General features: G+C 48.5%; 2 protein-coding genes across 4 annotated transcripts; both read left to right on the top strand.

The window, feature by feature from the left end:
• Positions 1-411: 411 nt before the first annotated feature.
• On the top strand, positions 412-4,643 carry LOC125368089 (binder of sperm protein homolog 1-like). The gene is made up of 3 exons (XM_048368945.1): positions 412-433; positions 3,457-3,588; positions 4,504-4,643. Exons 1-3 carry the CDS (start codon positions 412-414, stop codon positions 4,641-4,643), a joined length of 294 nt encoding a protein of 97 aa, XP_048224902.1.
• Positions 4,644-6,664: 2,021 nt separating this feature from the next.
• Positions 6,665-10,059, top strand: LOC125338564 (binder of sperm protein homolog 2-like). 3 transcript variants are annotated; one of them, XR_007208335.1, is made up of 5 exons: positions 6,697-6,802; positions 7,839-7,979; positions 8,418-8,565; positions 9,560-9,681; positions 9,954-10,026. XR_007208335.1 is itself a non-coding variant. In XM_048329433.1 (4 exons), exons 1-4 carry the CDS (start codon positions 6,745-6,747, stop codon positions 10,009-10,011), a joined length of 405 nt encoding a protein of 134 aa, XP_048185390.1. In that variant the 5' UTR covers positions 6,665-6,744; the 3' UTR covers positions 10,012-10,059. The 3 variants fall into 3 exon arrangements, 2 of the variants coding, with proteins under 2 accessions (XP_048185390.1, XP_048185391.1); XM_048329433.1 differs by lacking the exon at positions 9,560-9,681 and having other exon boundaries at positions 6,665-6,802; positions 9,954-10,059; XM_048329434.1 differs by lacking the exon at positions 9,954-10,026 and having other exon boundaries at positions 9,560-9,703.
• The last annotated feature ends 5,355 nt before the right edge of the window (positions 10,060-15,414 follow it).

The following is a 15,414-nucleotide window of genomic DNA, read 5'->3' as shown; positions in this document are numbered from 1 at the left end:
GGAGGATGTGGAGGGGAGGAGAGGGGAGGGAAGAAGAGGGGAAAGGAAAGGAGGGGAGAGGAGGAGAGGGGAGGGGAGGGAGAGGAGGAGAAGGGAAGGGGAGGGAGAGAGTTCATGGAGGGGAGGGAGGAGAGTGGAAGGGAGAAGGTTGGGGAGGAGAAGATGGAGTTGAATGAGAAGAAGAGGGCAGAGGATCAAGTAGAGGAGATGGGAGGGGGAGGAGGAGGAGAGGAAGGGGAGGAGGAGACATGGGAAGAGGGAGGGGAGGCTGCTGGGAGGAAACTGGAGTGAGGGCAACGGGAGGAGACAGAGCGGTGGTGAGGTCTTGGGGCAGGCGGCGTGGCTGAGCAGAACAGGAGGGCCATGATGCCCAGGGGGCTCCTGTGGCTCTGGGCCTGCCTGCTCCCCGGCATGCTGGGGGAGCAGTACGAAGGTGAGGCAAAAACGGGTGTCCTATCAATTCGTTTTTATTCCTTGACTAAAGTCGCATTGCCTTGCACAATCCTAAGGGGCCCATTACACAGTAGGATTGAGTCCGGGTGCTTGCTTTAGTGGTTTTAGTAAGTACTGTGCACAGCTGTGTGAATGATTTCTTGTAGAAGGAATGAGGGCCATAATCTCACCTCTTATTTTTAAGTGCTCGGAAGGACATGTGAATTTACAAAGAAATAACAACCACCGAAGTTGTTGGATACATCAAAGACAGAATGGGGGAAAAAGAAATAGATATTCTCAGTTGTTTTGGTCACCACATTTGTATCAGCTAGGATTTCTACTTTATGCTTTTTTTTTTCTTTAAGAAGAAGAAATCATTTTGCTAGCATATGTTAATGGTGCAAGGGGTTTCATTGTGGTCTCTTCTTGCCATAGTTTCAATGGGTTTTGTTTTTCTGCACATGCAGAATTTGGCTATTAAGATATTCCCTTCCTCCCTCTCTCCCTCCCTCCTCCCCTCCCCCCCTCTGGCCAGTACCGGGTTTGATCTAAGGACCTTCCACTTGCTAGGCTGATGCCCTCCCTACCCCTTGAGCCATGCCTTCAACCTGGCTTTTTGCCAGTTGTTTTGGAGATGGAAGGCTAGAGAACTTTTCTGCCTGGGCTGGCCTTGAATCACAATCCTGTGCAGCTAGGATGACAGGCAGCACCTGACAAGATTTCTTTTTTACAAGCACATGAAAACCAGAGTGCTTATGAGTAGGACATTGTGGATTTCGGTGCCCTGCTCTGGGACTGGGACATTCTGTGCTTTCTGCCTCACATGAGTCTGCCTACCCAGATGGTCCGGCCGGGTGTCGTGTCTGCCTTCAGTCCATCCCGGACACTGAAACATCTCCTCATAGGCTCTCACCCCTCCAGCCCCCATCCTGCCCATCAGGTCAAGCGACTTTTCTTAGGAAGCTTCCGTGAGTCTCATTACAATTAGAGTGAATTAAAGGTCTTACCACAGTGGGCACCAGTAGCTCACACCTGTAATCCTGGCTACCCAGGAGGTTGAGATCTGAGGATTGAGGTTCAAAGCCAGCCCTGAGCAGAGCAGGAAAGCCCAATACTCTAAGCTCCAACTAGAAAAAAAAAAAAAGCTGGAAGTGGAACTGTGGCTCAAGTGGTAGAGTGTTATCCTTGAGTGAAAAACTGCAGGGACAATGCCCAAGCCTTGAGTTCAAGCCCCAGGACTGGCACAGAAAATAAAATAATAAAAGCTCTACTAAGTACTCCACTTTGCCAAACATGATCTGTCCTGCCTCAGGGTGAGGTGGGGTACAGATGAAAATTAACCCAAACTATTGAGTCTGGATATATGAATGCTATTTGAGAAATTTACTTAAAACCAGTCACAACTGCACATCAACAAATAAATGCTATCAAGTGATGGTCACTCCTTTGCATACCTTAATAGTAACAGTTTAAAAATCTGCAATAAAAAGGGGGTCTTGGGCTGGGAATGTGGCTTAGTGGTAGAGTACTTGCCTAGCATGCAGGAAGCCTTGGGTTCTATTCCTAAGCACCACATACACAGAAAAAGCCAGAAGTGGTGCTGTGGCTCAAGAGGTAGAGTGTTAGGATTGAGCAAAAGGAAACCTGGCCATGAGTCCGAGCCCCAGGACTGGCAAAAAAAAAAGGGGGGGGGGTCTTGTTGGGCTCTGGTGGCTCACGCCTGTACTCCTAGCTACTCAGACGAGATCGGGTGGTATGGCCGTAGACTAATCCTACCTACTCAGAAGGCTAAGAAACCAGCTCAGGCAGGAAAGTCCATGAGACCCTTATCTCCAATAAATTACTCAAAAAGGCCAGAAGTGGTGCTGTAGCTCAAGTGGTAAAGCACTAGCCTTGAGCAAAAGAAGGTCAGGGATGGTACCCAAGCCCTGAGTTCAAGCCCGGGGATTGACACAAAAAAATAAAATAACGTATAAACTTTGCATGTCTATTTCTATGCTCATCTTTGTGACAGTATAAGAAGGAATTGGTCTGTAAAACTATCTAAAAGCTGAAAGTATTTTATGATTCTAGACTTAAAAACCTACAGGAGCACCAGAGGGGAAAAAAAAGATTTGTTTTTGTAAGACAACATTGCTTTGTGGCCAGGTACAAAATAAATATATAATGATTGCTAGCTCATTTTTTTCCCCTCTAGACCAAGTAAGATTGGGATACCTGCCTGGCAAAGGTGAAAACATTCTATTTTACACAGTCAAAAGTATTTTGGGATGAAAGCACTCATCATGTGTAGGGTTTATATAAAGTAATTGTCAAAACCAAATTGAAGAATACAAAACTGGTTCAGGCAAATAAAACATAATGCTATGCTCCTAGCACAGCCCAGTAATACTGCATTTTCCTCAAACTTTTTTTTTGTACGTCATTTTCTGTCTGAGACTACTTCAATATCTAAGACTAAATGGTAAAAATAGACTTCACCAATTTTATTTTCCAGATTGGGATATCAGATTTCCAGAGATAGAAGGCAAGTTGGTGGGAAATTTTCATGGCTAATGTATGTTCTCTTTTTATTATATAAAGAGATGGGGAAATTAGCAACTTTCTCCTGGTCATCTCCCCACCTCCCCCCAACACCCCTTTTATATTTTCTCACCTGGCACAAAAATGGAATATAAACCAGGCAGTGGTGGCTCATACCTGGCATTCCAGCTACTCAGTAGGCTGAGATCTGAGGATTGAGGTTCAAAGGAAGGAAAGTCCTTGAGACTCTTAACTTCAATGAACCATGAAAAAGCCAGAAATGGGGGTGTGGGTCAAGTGGTGGAGCACCAGTCTTCAGCAAAAGAAGCCTAGAGACAGTGCCCAGGCCCAGAGTGCAAACCCCAGGACCATCATGAACTCTAGTGGTGTCCCCTGCCATGCTACCTACCCCGTGGGCCCCCATGGTGGGCAGAGCCTGGGCGGTTGGTTCTGGGAGGAGGCCCTGGGCGTGCACTGTGAGAGGTCTGTGCTCTGCAGATGGTGAGTGTGTCTTCCCGTTCTGGTACAAAAAGGAAAAGTACTATGACTGCGTCAAACTCAACGCCAAGCACAAATGGTGCTCGCTGAACACCACGTTCTCTGGGTACTGGAAGTACTGTTCTCTGTCAGGTGAGTGTCGGGGGCGGGGGGCTTTGTCTATCTCTGCACTTGGTCTTCTGGGGAGAGACAGGAGTCATCCCAAACCAGGGCTGATTCAGGGGTGCAAATAAGCCACGCACAGTGGCTCCCTCAAGTCATCACAGAGGCAATTGGATTTTTATGTTGTTGGCGTGTGCAGATCCTGGGGCTTGAACTCGTGGCCTGGACGCTGTCCCTGAGCTTTTGTGCTGAGGCTAGCGCTCTACCACTTGAGCCACAGCTCCATTTCCAGCTTTCTGGTGGTTCTGTGGAGGTGAGAGTCTCACAGATTTTCCAGCCTGGACTGGTTTTGAACCATGATCCTCAGAACTCATCCTCCTCCTACGTAGCTGGGATTATAGGCGTGAGCCACCGGTGTCTAGGTTTTTCACTGGTCGCTGCTTTGCATTATTATTACTGTTACTATTGACCCAGATTACACATGTGAGTAAAAACGTATAATGTCTGACTTTTTTTTTTTTAGCTTAGCTTATTTTATTCCCTACAACAAGCTCACATTCCACCTATGCTCCTGCAAACAATGCAATTTTGTCCTTTTTACGGTGCAGGGGTATAGTACTATATTGCATCTACCTTGCACATTTTCCTTACCCCATTGCTCTGTTGCCCCCCCGCCCCCTGCCCTGCAACATCAGGCAGCATCGGAGGGATTGGTCCAAAAAGACCAGTTGGTAGACAGTGGTGCAGATGGTGGATGGCAGGCCCCCAATCATCTCGTTGGCCCTGAAGTATGTGTACGTGTGCGTATGCATGGGTGTGCATGCGTGTGCACGTGAGTGCAGGTGCAAGTGTGTGTTCATTTGTGTGTGCATGTTTGCATGTGCATACGTGCAGTGTGTCCATGCATGCGTGCTGCTAAGAAGCCCCCCCACCCGCCCCATGCAGACTTTGCACCCTGCGTCTTCCCCTTCTGGTTTCGGCGTCTGATCTACCGGGAGTGCACCGAGGACGGCGAGGTGTTCGGGAGGAAGTGGTGCTCGTTGACCCCAAACTACAACCAGGACATGGTGTGGAAGTACTGCTGAGTGGCGGGGCATGGTGGTGGTGGGGGCGCCCAGAATAAATGCACACACGCATGAATGAACGCAAATCCTCATGTTCTTTCTTTGTTCTTTCCGGGCAGGGTTGAGGGGACAAGACTGTGATCACTGGGGTTCAGTGTCTGCCTGCCCATCACCATATGTGGGTGGAGATGTGGGGTCACAGTGGCTGTCACCCCAGGGACTGACACCCTAGGAACTGCACCCCAGAGACTATCATCACCCCAGGGATTGTCACCCCAGGGTCTGTCACTCAGGGACTGATACCCCAGGAACTGTCACTCCAGGACTTTCATCTCAGGCACTATTATCTCAAGGACTGTCACCCTAGGACTTCCTCCCCAGAGACTGTACTCTAGGGTCTGTCACCCCAGGGACTGTGACCCAAGGGGCTGTCACCCCAGTGGTATGTCACTGCCTATTGCTGATCTGGTTGTCAACTCCAGTCAGCACGATGGAGGCTGACAGGGCACCCACAGAAGATCGGGGAGGACTTGCACACCTCGCTACAGTGACTCAGCTCTCAAAGGCAAATGAAGCCGGACACTGGGCTCATACCCGTCATCCTAGCTACTCCGGAGGTTGAGATCTGAGGATCGTGGTTTGAAGCCAGCCTGAGTAGAAAGTCTGTGAGACTCTTATCTCTGATTAACCACCAGAAAACAGGTTGGTGCATGGCGTCCCATGCCTGGATGTCAGGGCCAGCCTCGTGGAGCTGCGTACATGAACAGCAGAGGTGCTGCCTCCACACCCACCCTGGGCAGGACAACCAGGGGGCCAGGGGCCAAGGGCCATCCCAACTCCTGAGCCGGCTGTGAAGGAACAGCACATTCTCTCCCATGTTTTCTGTGAACCTTCTAGAAGGCTGTGTTCCAGCCCCTTGCCCCAGGGCTCTGCACACAGGCTCCCCTGGCTGAAGGGAAAACTGGCCTCATGCACATCCCCACAGAGGGCCCCACTGCCTTCTCAAGGAGCAACAACCAGCAGGATAATCTTTCAAGTATTCACAGGAAAAAAAACCATAAAACAAACTAAATGATAATAAATTAGTAATAACAATAATGTTGCCAGCGGCTCAAGCCTGTAATCCCAGCCACTCAGCAGGCTGAGATCTCAGGATCAAAGTTCAAAGCCAGCCTGGGCAGGAAAGTGAAGGAGATTCTTGTCTCCAGTGAACCATCAAAAAGCCAGAAGTGGCGTTGTGGCTCGAGTTGTTAGAGCACCAGCCTTGAACAGAAGAACCCCAGCCCTGAGTTCAAGACCCAGGATGAACCAAAAAAAAAAAAAAAGAAAAGAAAAGAAAAGAAAAGAAAAGAAAAGAAAAGACCCCCCCCCCCCAGTAAAACAGTAATGGAGGAACAAATAATATGAAATTGATATGAAATTCCTAGGCACAATGTAAGGGAGTACTTTCTAAATTGTAGGGGCCATTACACTCACCTGGAGGTGCTATTTCAATGCATGTGGCCACCCCACTCCCAGATTTGCTGCCAGAGAGGTAGGGCAAGGGGGTCCCTAAGAGATTGCATTTCTAACCATTTCCCAGGTGGGGTGGGGGTGTTCATCCAGAGCCCCCCTCCATTCATGACACACCTATACAACATGGTGACCAACAGTGCTGGGAGCTTCGTTGTTGTTTTGGTGCCTTTCCTGGGGCTTGAACTCACCACCTGGGTGCAGTCCCTGGGCTTTTATGTGCAAGACTGGGGCTCTACCACTTTGAGTCACTGATCCACGTCTGGCTTTTCGGTGGTTCATTGGAGGTAAGATTCTCCTTGACTTTTCTGCCTGGGTTGGCTTTGAACCACAGTCTTGGGATCTCAGCCTCCTGAGTAGCTGGGATTACAGACATCAGCCACCAGTGCCCGGCTAGTGCTGTTTTTTTTTTTTTTTTTTTTTTTTTTTTGTGGGGAGCTTTTAGATTTAAAAAAAAATTTTTTTAGCACTGTGACATTGGGAGCCAGAAGGCATTTAGGGGAGCAGGGATGTGTGACGGGTCGGAAGGAGGGGCAGAGAGGGGAGAAGGCTATAAATCAGCTGGAACTCAGGCTGGCTGCAGCATGCCCTGTTCAGGTCCTTGGAGGTCATGGGACCTCCAGCTATCTGGGTGTTGCTGGCTGGTGGGCTGTGGGCACTGGATGAAGGTGAGGCCGGGAGGGAGGCCGGGAGGGAGGCCGGGAGGGAGAGGGGTTTGGAGCAGGGAGGTGCTGACAGGGTCTGGAAATCAGTGATGTAGGCTTTGTTTTGCAGACGTCGTAGCAGAGTGTGTGGCCAGCACTGGCTTCCAGTTCTGGGCTGCCCTCAGGATTTGGGGGCCATGGGAACAAGTGACTTTGCCCCCTGACTGTGCCTCAGCCTTCGCTGTCATCAAAGTCTTTGGGAGCCAGGCTCTGGGGTTTAGGTTTGTCATCCTGGCTATTGGGGAAGTGAGATCTGAGGTTCGTGGTTCAAAGGCGGTCCAGACAGGAAAGTCTGTGAGTCTCTTATCTCCAATGGATCACCAAAAAGCCAGACATGGAGATGTGGCTCAAGTGGTAGAGACAGCCTTGAGCACAAAAACTAAGGGACAACACCAGGGCCTTGAGTTTAAACCCTAGGACTTGGCAGGGGGACGTGGGGGAGGGTCTCTCCTCCCTTTTACAATTAACATCAGCCATCATATTGAACTTTTTTCTCTTTGCTCTTTGTTTTCTTTTGGAAGTACCAGGATTTGAACTCAGGGCCTTGTCCTTGCTAGGCTAGCACTCTTCCACTGACATCACACTTCCAGCCCCCACTGTTTTTTCTTGCCACTACCAAAGCTTGAATTCAGAGGCCTCACACTTGTTCTGCTTGCTTGCTCCCAACTGGCATTTGACCATTTGAGTCACATTGCCATCCAGGCTTTTGTTTGTTTGTTTGTTTACTGAGTAATTAATTGAGGATGGACTCTCCTCACAGGCTTTTCTGCTTGGGCTGCCTTAGATTCTTGATCTTCTGGATCTCACCTCCTGAGTAGCTGGGCTTTACAGGTATGAGCCATAGGTGCAGGCCAAGGTCTCTTTTGGCTTGAGAACCTCCAGCGAGGTTCTTGCCAGCGAGGCTGGCAAGGATTCGTGCTGCGTGGGCCACCATCCAGGCTGGCCTTGGCGAGTCTCTTGTGACCTGGCTCTGCAGTGGGCATGTGTTCTGTCCTGGCAGAGACTTCTGACACCCCCTGTGCCTTCCCCTTTGCCTACGGGAACAACATACACTACAGCTGCATCTCCACTCACAGTGACTATGCCTGGTGCTCCCTGGACAGCAACTTCCAAGGCAGGTGGCGCTACTGCACAGCCCAAGGTGAGTGCCTCACACCCGCCATCCCAGTTACCTGGAGGGCCTCGGAGCTGGAGGATCGCGGGTCCAAATCAGCCTGGGCAGGAGAGTCCATGCAACGCAGTGAGCCAACAAAAAGCCGGAAGTGGATCTGTGGCTCAAGTGGCAGCCAGCCAGCCTCGAGTGAAAAAGCTCAGGGGCAGTCCAGGCTCTGAGTTCAAGCCCCAGGACTGGCACCAAAAAAAAAAAAAAAAAAAAGGTGACATTCTTATAAAGGTACAGAATCCTAGGGGCCAGCGAAGCTGCTAGATTCTGGAATTCAGTTCTCAGATTTTGTCTTCTATTTGGCACATGTTCTCACTTGGAAAACAATGGGTTAGGGACAAGCTGGTGTGTGAGCTGGGCAATGGTGCATGAGGATGACCTTGTATGACCTTGTGCACTCCCCCCCCCCCCATGCAGATCCCCCAAAGTGTGCTTTTCCTTTCACCTTCAAAAAAAGAACTTTTCAAGAGTGCACCAAGTATGGCTATGTCCTCAGCCGGAGCTGGTGCTCGCTGACTCATGACTACAACAAAGACAGAAAATGGAAGCCGTGCTCTCCTCAACAGTGAGTGCAGAGTGGGAACGTGAAGAACTGTGGAAATGTGGAGTATTGTGAGTGGATGGATGGGTGGATGAGGGATGGATGGATGATGGACAGGTCATGAGTGGATGATGGGTAGATGGATGGATGGACAAGGAGTGGATGGGTGGATGATAGGTAAATGGATAGATAGGTGGGTGGATGAATGGTGGATAGATGATGGATGGATAGTGGATAGATGATAGATGGATGATGGATCGATCATAGGTGGAAGGATGATGGATGGATGGATAGATGGATGGATGGTGGGCAGATGATGGATAGTTGATAAGTGTATGGATAGTGAATAGATGGATGGATGATGGAGAATGGATGGATAAACAATGAGTGGATGGATTGATAATGCATGGATGGAGCATGGATGCATGGATGTATGGACGGAAGTTGAAGGCATAGACTCTGGTGATGACTTAGATCAGGGGTTGGCAAACATCATGTGAGCAGGACCTTATGTGGAATATTTCAGGCTTAGCAAGATATTCAGGCCATGCCACACAGTCTCAGCTGTGTGCCATTGTGGCACAAACGAGCTACCTGCAGTGGGTATTTGCCATGCACTGTTGTAGTTTCACCTCCTTTAATGCATCCATGGTACCAAGATTCGTCCACATGTAGCATGTGTGTGTGTGTCCCTTTTCACTTTTCATCTGTTCTTGATTTGCAAAATCAAGGGCAAAATCATACAAAATAAATAATCATTTAAAAAACAAAAACAGTAATCATATATTTAATTTGAAGAGGAGAAATATTTCCCCTCTCCCGGGCCACTGATTGTGAACATTCCCCTGCCCCCTTCCTGTCCCATGGCCCCAAGCTGAAGAGCACTGGGGGGACTGAGCAGGCTTCCCCACCAAGGAAGAGGAAAGCTGGCACACAGAGAAGGGACTCCCCTGGGACTTCTATCCTAGAGGGTGAGAGAGACCGACCTGCTCTTCTAATCTCTCTCTTTCCTCCATAGTACTTAGATAATCCCCGTGGTTTTGAAGCATCAGAAGCTGTGGATTCCTCAGCTGCCTCTCCAAATATCACCCTACCGCCAGGCACCAGTAGCTCAGGCCCATCTTCGCAGCTACTAAGGAGGTTGAGATCTGGAGGGTCATGCTCTGAACTCAGCCTGGGCAGGAAAGTCTGTGAGACTCTTACCTCCAACAAACCAGCAAAAGGCCAGAAATGGAGCTGTGGTTTGAAGTAACAGAGTGCTAACCTTGAGTGAAAAAGCTCAGGGGAAGTATCCAGGCACCAAGTTCAAGCCCCAGGACCAGTACCAAAAATAAGAATAAAAATGAAAATAAATTATTGAGTGAAGTCCTTTGTGCCAGTAGCAACCCTTCTCCCAATATTTGCTTTTCTAGGATCCATGTCTCTCCTGATGATGTCCTTGCTCTATCTTTAGAGCACATGAATCAATGATTCTGGGGCCAGCAGTCAAGGTCAGATGGAGAAAGCTGCTTTTGTCCTTCCTTCCTTCCTTCCTTCCTTCCTTCCTTCCTTCCTTCCTTCCTTCCTTCCTTCCTTCCTTCCTTCCTTCCTTCCTTTCTTTCTTTCTTTCTTTCTTTCTTTCTTCTTTCTTCTTCTTTCTTTCTTTCTTTCTTTTCTTTCTTTCTTTCTTTCTTTCTTTCTTTCTTTCATTTCCTGTCGATCATGGGGCTTGAACTCTGGGCCTGGGCACTGTCCCTGAGCTCTTCAGCTCAAGGCTGGTACCCTACCACTTTGAGCCACAGTGTCACTTGTCCTTTTCTTTTTTCTTGAGCTTTCACTGTAGCTAGTGAAGGAAGGAGATTGTGTCTAACTCAAAGCAGAGAGCGGCTTCTCTGTTCTTACATGCACTGTTCATTTCTGAATTCCTGACTGCTGTTTATCATGCCTCCCTTCCCCTGATTCTTCCTGCCTCAGCACCCGGGTGCCAGCGACCCCCATCTGCCTTTCACAGGGAATGTTGATGTGTCCTAAAAATTTGACAGCGAGTGACAGATTAAATTTTCCTTTTGTCCTGATGGGGCCGGGTGCCAGTGGCTCACACCTGTAATCCCAGCTACTCAGGTAGCTGAGATTGGAGCATCCTGGTAATCAGTTTTGTTAGCATATTCACCCCTATTTGGGGTTGACAACCTTCATCTTGGGTCACCCACAAGCCAGACCCGGCCACAGTTGTCCATTCCCACCCAAACTGCACACACACCCTGCGCCGACAGTGTCAACAAGATGTTGCTACCCAGTCAGGATGCTCAGTCCGGGTCCCACCGCTATTTCTAGTGTCCAGCTACAAAAGGTATTGTGCCGGCTCCATGCCAGACATAGGGTGCTTTCCCCAGCTATCAATCACCTATAGAATGTCTTGCCCTGGCTGTCTGATATCTCCAGTGTCCAGCTGTGACTACAGAAGACTTCCTGCTCCCAGATGCCTCTGCCTTCAGCCTCCTTGAAGCTATATAACTACCTCCCTGTCTGAGAGCAGGCTGCTATAGGAGAGTTAGCCTGTGAGCTTTGGCTGACATTAAAATACTTCCTTCCACGTGACTATTTGTCTGCATGGTTTCTGGGCCAGGGCTTACAAGTTTGAAGCCAACTTGGGCAAGAAAGTCTGTGAGAATCTTATCTCCAATTAACCACCAGAAAATCAGAAGTAGTGCTGTGTCACAAAGTGGTAGCACAATATGAGCACAATAACTTAGGGACAGCACCCAAGCCCTGTGTTCAAGCCTCAGGACACACACACACACACACATACACACACACACACACACACACACACTTAATCTGGATACCCACTGGGCTCCATACTCGCTGTGCCCAGCTGTGGCCCCAGATCCTCTCACTGAATTACAGCTTAGTTCATCACAGGCCAACTTGGAATGAAGCCAGCCAGCCATGGCGGGTGAGCTGGCTCATATCACAGTGAAATAAAAAAAAGTTAATGATTGGCTTTGTCACCCAGGATGACAACCCACACTCTGCCACCACCTCCCCAGTGGCAGTGCCAGTGGCCTGGGACCAACGGCCAGGCACGCAGGGCTCTGCCATGGCACAGGACTATGTGTGGCATGAGGGCCTTCCTTTCCCTGCTGTGGGTTTTGAACTCGAATACATCAAAGCAGTCTATGAGCAACTGGTGTTGAAGGACGAGGACATCATCACAGTGACCTACCCCAGGTCAGGTGAGCAGACAGGGGCACGGCTGGGTGGGACAGGCCAGGCCTGTCTCCCCACTTCCTCCAGTCTTGCATGGGGACAGTGTATTAGCTGATTTATTTCTTTACCCCCAGAGAAGATCTTGCCAACCCTGTTCACAGGGTTTCCTGTGTGCATTGTGGGCCAGTGAAAGTACTGGAGAAACATAGCAGCCTTGGGACTATGGCAGAATTAGGTGTTTGTGATTGCCTGGCATTGGGGGTGGGGAGAGGGTGTAGTCACTGAGGGAGAATGTTGCAAATCTCACAGAACAATAACATCTGGTCTCTTCTTTCTAAATATAAAGTTTTAATGGAATTAATTTGTTTATCTAAGGTTTAAAAAGTGATCTTTCAGCAACTGTATCAAAGATTTCAGTGCCGTGGTGCCCATTTCCCAGAGTTGGGCATCTTGATCAGTGTCACCCTCAACACATCAATGCTGGGACAAGTGCTGCAGACTATCAGCACATGTGCACTTTGCCACCCACAGTCCAGGCAGCTAATAATGTAGTTACATTGGAGGGTGGCCTATGAGATACACTGGCTTCTTCAGACCAGGCATACAGGGGACAAGCCTTTTATTCTGGTATTTTATTTTTATCAATATTTTTAAAGTTCTGTATCTAGCCCTTGTGGACATCGTTTTGATAAATCCAAACACCTCTCATTTAGTCCATGCTAACCAGTTCAGGAGGTAACTTTTCAATGATAAATTTTTTTTCCAGGGGATGCAGTACTGGGATTTGAATCTGAGGCCTTGTTGTTGCTTGGGTTGCTTATAGGCTTGCACATTGCTACCTGTCCCACACAGTGCTCTACAGAGGAGTTTCCATTTCAGATGTTGGGTAGTGAATACATTGTTTTTTTTGGGGGGTGGGTAGGTGTGGGGGCTTGGAAAGCACACAGACCCTGAATTCAAGCACCAAGACGGACACAAAAAGATAAAATTATTCATTGTGGGCAGTCATTGGGAGCTGCAAAGCTTCCGGTAAACACAAGGAACTGGCAAGACTGGCCCGTAATCCGGGGGATCGTGTGTGAAGGAGCACGGGGATGGGGTGGGAGGCGAGCACCAAGCACACACTGCAGTGAAATGTGCTGAAAGTTAGGAGCCGCGGGGAGGCACTGAAGGGACTTCAGGAACCGCCAAGAGGTGGATAAAACACAAATACTCACAGAGAAATGGCTGCACAACCCGAAGAGGTCTTAGGGAACAAATGGGACATAATGCTGAGTATCAGTGCAGAACACTGAGACCCAGGCTACAGTATTATTACAGGACGTTTTGCCATTTGAAGCACAAGAGGGCAGAATGTCCTGAACAGACAAATGGTGCTGGGATTTGCACCAGGTACAAAGCCCACAGCCGCCACAGTCCTAGAAGAGATAAGAGAAGTGTGGTGGCCTGGACAGGAGAGGGGGTCAGCTATGCACCTGTGCACATTGTACATTTAGATAACATGTAGACATGCCAGCGTTGGCCAGGCACTGGTGTATCTTGCTTGTCATCCTAGCTACTCAGGAGGCTGTGATCCCAGGATCTAGGTGGAAAGCCAGTCTGGGTATGAAAATCTGGGAGATTCTCATCTTGAATGAAGCACCAAAAAGAGGAGCTGGAGCTCAAGTGGTGGAGCATCAGTCTTGAGCAGAATAGTGCAGGGTCAGGACACTCTGAGTTCAAGCCCTAGGGCTGGCACACACTGTTTCACTCTCTCTCTCTCTCTTTCACACACACATGCACACACACACAAATATGGTCTTGTGTGACCAAAGATTGTATGCTAGACAAAGCTTATAGCAATAAGGTTTATGTTATATATATATATCTTACTGTCATGCCTCTTTACACAATTCAGACAGAAATGAGTGACCTTCACCTTTCCTTCTGTCTCCAGGCACCAACTGGATGATTGAAATTCTGTGTCTCATTCTCAACAAGGGGGATCCGGAGTGGATCCACTCTGTGCCCATCTGGGAGAGAGCCCCATGGATTGAGATTGAACTAGGATCCAAAATAATAAGAGACATGAAGGAGGACCCTGCCTGCTCTCCTCCCATCTCCCCATCCAACTCTTCCCGAAGTCTTTCCTCACTTCCAAAGCCAAGGTCCATGCTCAGTGCCCAACAACTGTTCAATCAATGTTTTTTTTTTTGTGGTGTCAGTTCTGAGTCTTGAACTCAGGGCCTGAGCACTGTTGCTGAGCTTTTGTGCCCAAAGCTGCATCAATCACTTTGAGCCACAGCGCTGCTTCCAGCTTTTTAGTGGTTAATTGGAGATAAGTCTCACAGACTTTTCCCGCCCAGACTGGCATTGAACCACAATCTTCAGATCTCAGCCTCATGAGTAGCTAGGGTGATAGGTGTGAGCCACCAACTCAGTCAGTACTTTCTAATCCCGAATCCCCATAGAATGGTCCTGGAGATCAGGCCAAGCTGCATTTGCCTATAGCAGTTCACCATGGCCCTGAGCTTTGCATCCATCAGCTAAGAGTCCTCAGACCCTAGATGTGAACCCATGCAGATGAGCCCTCATAGATGAACTATATGCCAGAGTCTTTAAAATCCACCTGAAGCTCAACCAGGACTTAAAAATAAGCTTTAGGAAGAACGACTTGTCTGTCCTTCCTTTGACCATTACTCCATCAAAAGTGAATGGAAAACGCAGGCACCATGGCTCACACCCATAGTCCTAGCTACTCAAGGAGACTGAGATCTGAGGATCCAAAGCCATCTCTGAAAGAAAAGTCTATGGAATTCTTATCTCCAAAGAACCACCAGAAAACTGAAAGTGGCGCTGGGGTTCAAAGTAGTAGAGCCCTATACTTGAGTTGAAAAGCTCAGGTTGAGTGCCCAGGCTGTGAACTCAAGCCCCAGGATGGTCACAAACAAACCAGGATAAATTGGTGTTCTAGCACAACACTGAGCAGATTGTTGATCTTTCGATATTCATCCCGCCATGTAGAACTTGGCTGAGCAGAGGTCAAGACCTTGCCTCGGAGGGGAAGATGGTAATGATTTCTTTTTCTCCCTTCAAGGTGATCTACAGATCATCAGAAATCTGAAGGATGTCTTTGTGTCCAGATATTATTTCTATCGTGAATCAAAGCTCATGAAGAACCTGCAGTCAATGCAGCAGTACTATGAATGGTTTGTGGAAGGCAGAGGTGAGGTGGGTGTAAACATCATGTGTGTGTGTGTGGGGGGGGCTGGTTGTGGAGCTTTGTCCCTTACTTTCTCACTCAAGGCTAGTGCTATACTACTCAAGAGGCTGAAATCTGAGGGGCAGGTTCCGAGCAACTTTGGGCAGGAAAGTCCATGGGACTCATCTCTAATGAACAAGTAAAAAGGCAGAAGTGCAGCCATGACTCATAAGGTAGAGTGCTAGATTTGAGTGAAAAGTTCAGAGACAGGGGCTATGCCTGAGTTCAAGCACCATGACCACTCATGTGTGCACACACACATACAAACGACTCTGGGACTTTCCTGTCAGGATGGGTTTTGCACTATGATCCTCAGAACTAACCAAAAAATGACATTCAGGTGTGTGGGAGAATAACTTCTCTGACCAGTGGGAAACAGCCTTGGCACAGAAGTTCTGATGCCTTATTAGCAAACTAATAAATAGGCCTATGGGGAAAAATCT

Source organism: Perognathus longimembris, chromosome 20, assembly GCF_023159225.1.
Source record: "Perognathus longimembris pacificus isolate PPM17 chromosome 20, ASM2315922v1, whole genome shotgun sequence".
Taxonomy (NCBI): Eukaryota; Metazoa; Chordata; class Mammalia; order Rodentia; family Heteromyidae; genus Perognathus; species Perognathus longimembris.
This window is presented reverse-complemented; position numbering and strand designations above follow the sequence as displayed.

Coding starts and splice junctions, on each gene's coding strand:
- LOC125368089 (XM_048368945.1), top strand. CDS start 412: ATGCTGGGGGAGCAGTACGAAG. Junction 434..3,456: donor GCTGGGGGAGCAGTACGAAG/GTGAGGCAAAAA, acceptor TGTGCTCTGCAG/ATGGTGAGTGTGTCTTCCCG. Junction 3,589..4,503: donor GAAGTACTGTTCTCTGTCAG/GTGAGTGTCGGG, acceptor CGCCCCATGCAG/ACTTTGCACCCTGCGTCTTC.
- LOC125338564 (XM_048329433.1), top strand. CDS start 6,745: ATGGGACCTCCAGCTATCTGGGTGTTGCTGGCTGGTGGGCTGTGGGCA. Junction 7,980..8,417: donor GCGCTACTGCACAGCCCAAG/GTGAGTGCCTCA, acceptor CCCCCCATGCAG/ATCCCCCAAAGTGTGCTTTT. Junction 8,566..9,953: donor AAGCCGTGCTCTCCTCAACA/GTGAGTGCAGAG, acceptor TTGCTTTTCTAG/GATCCATGTCTCTCCTGATG.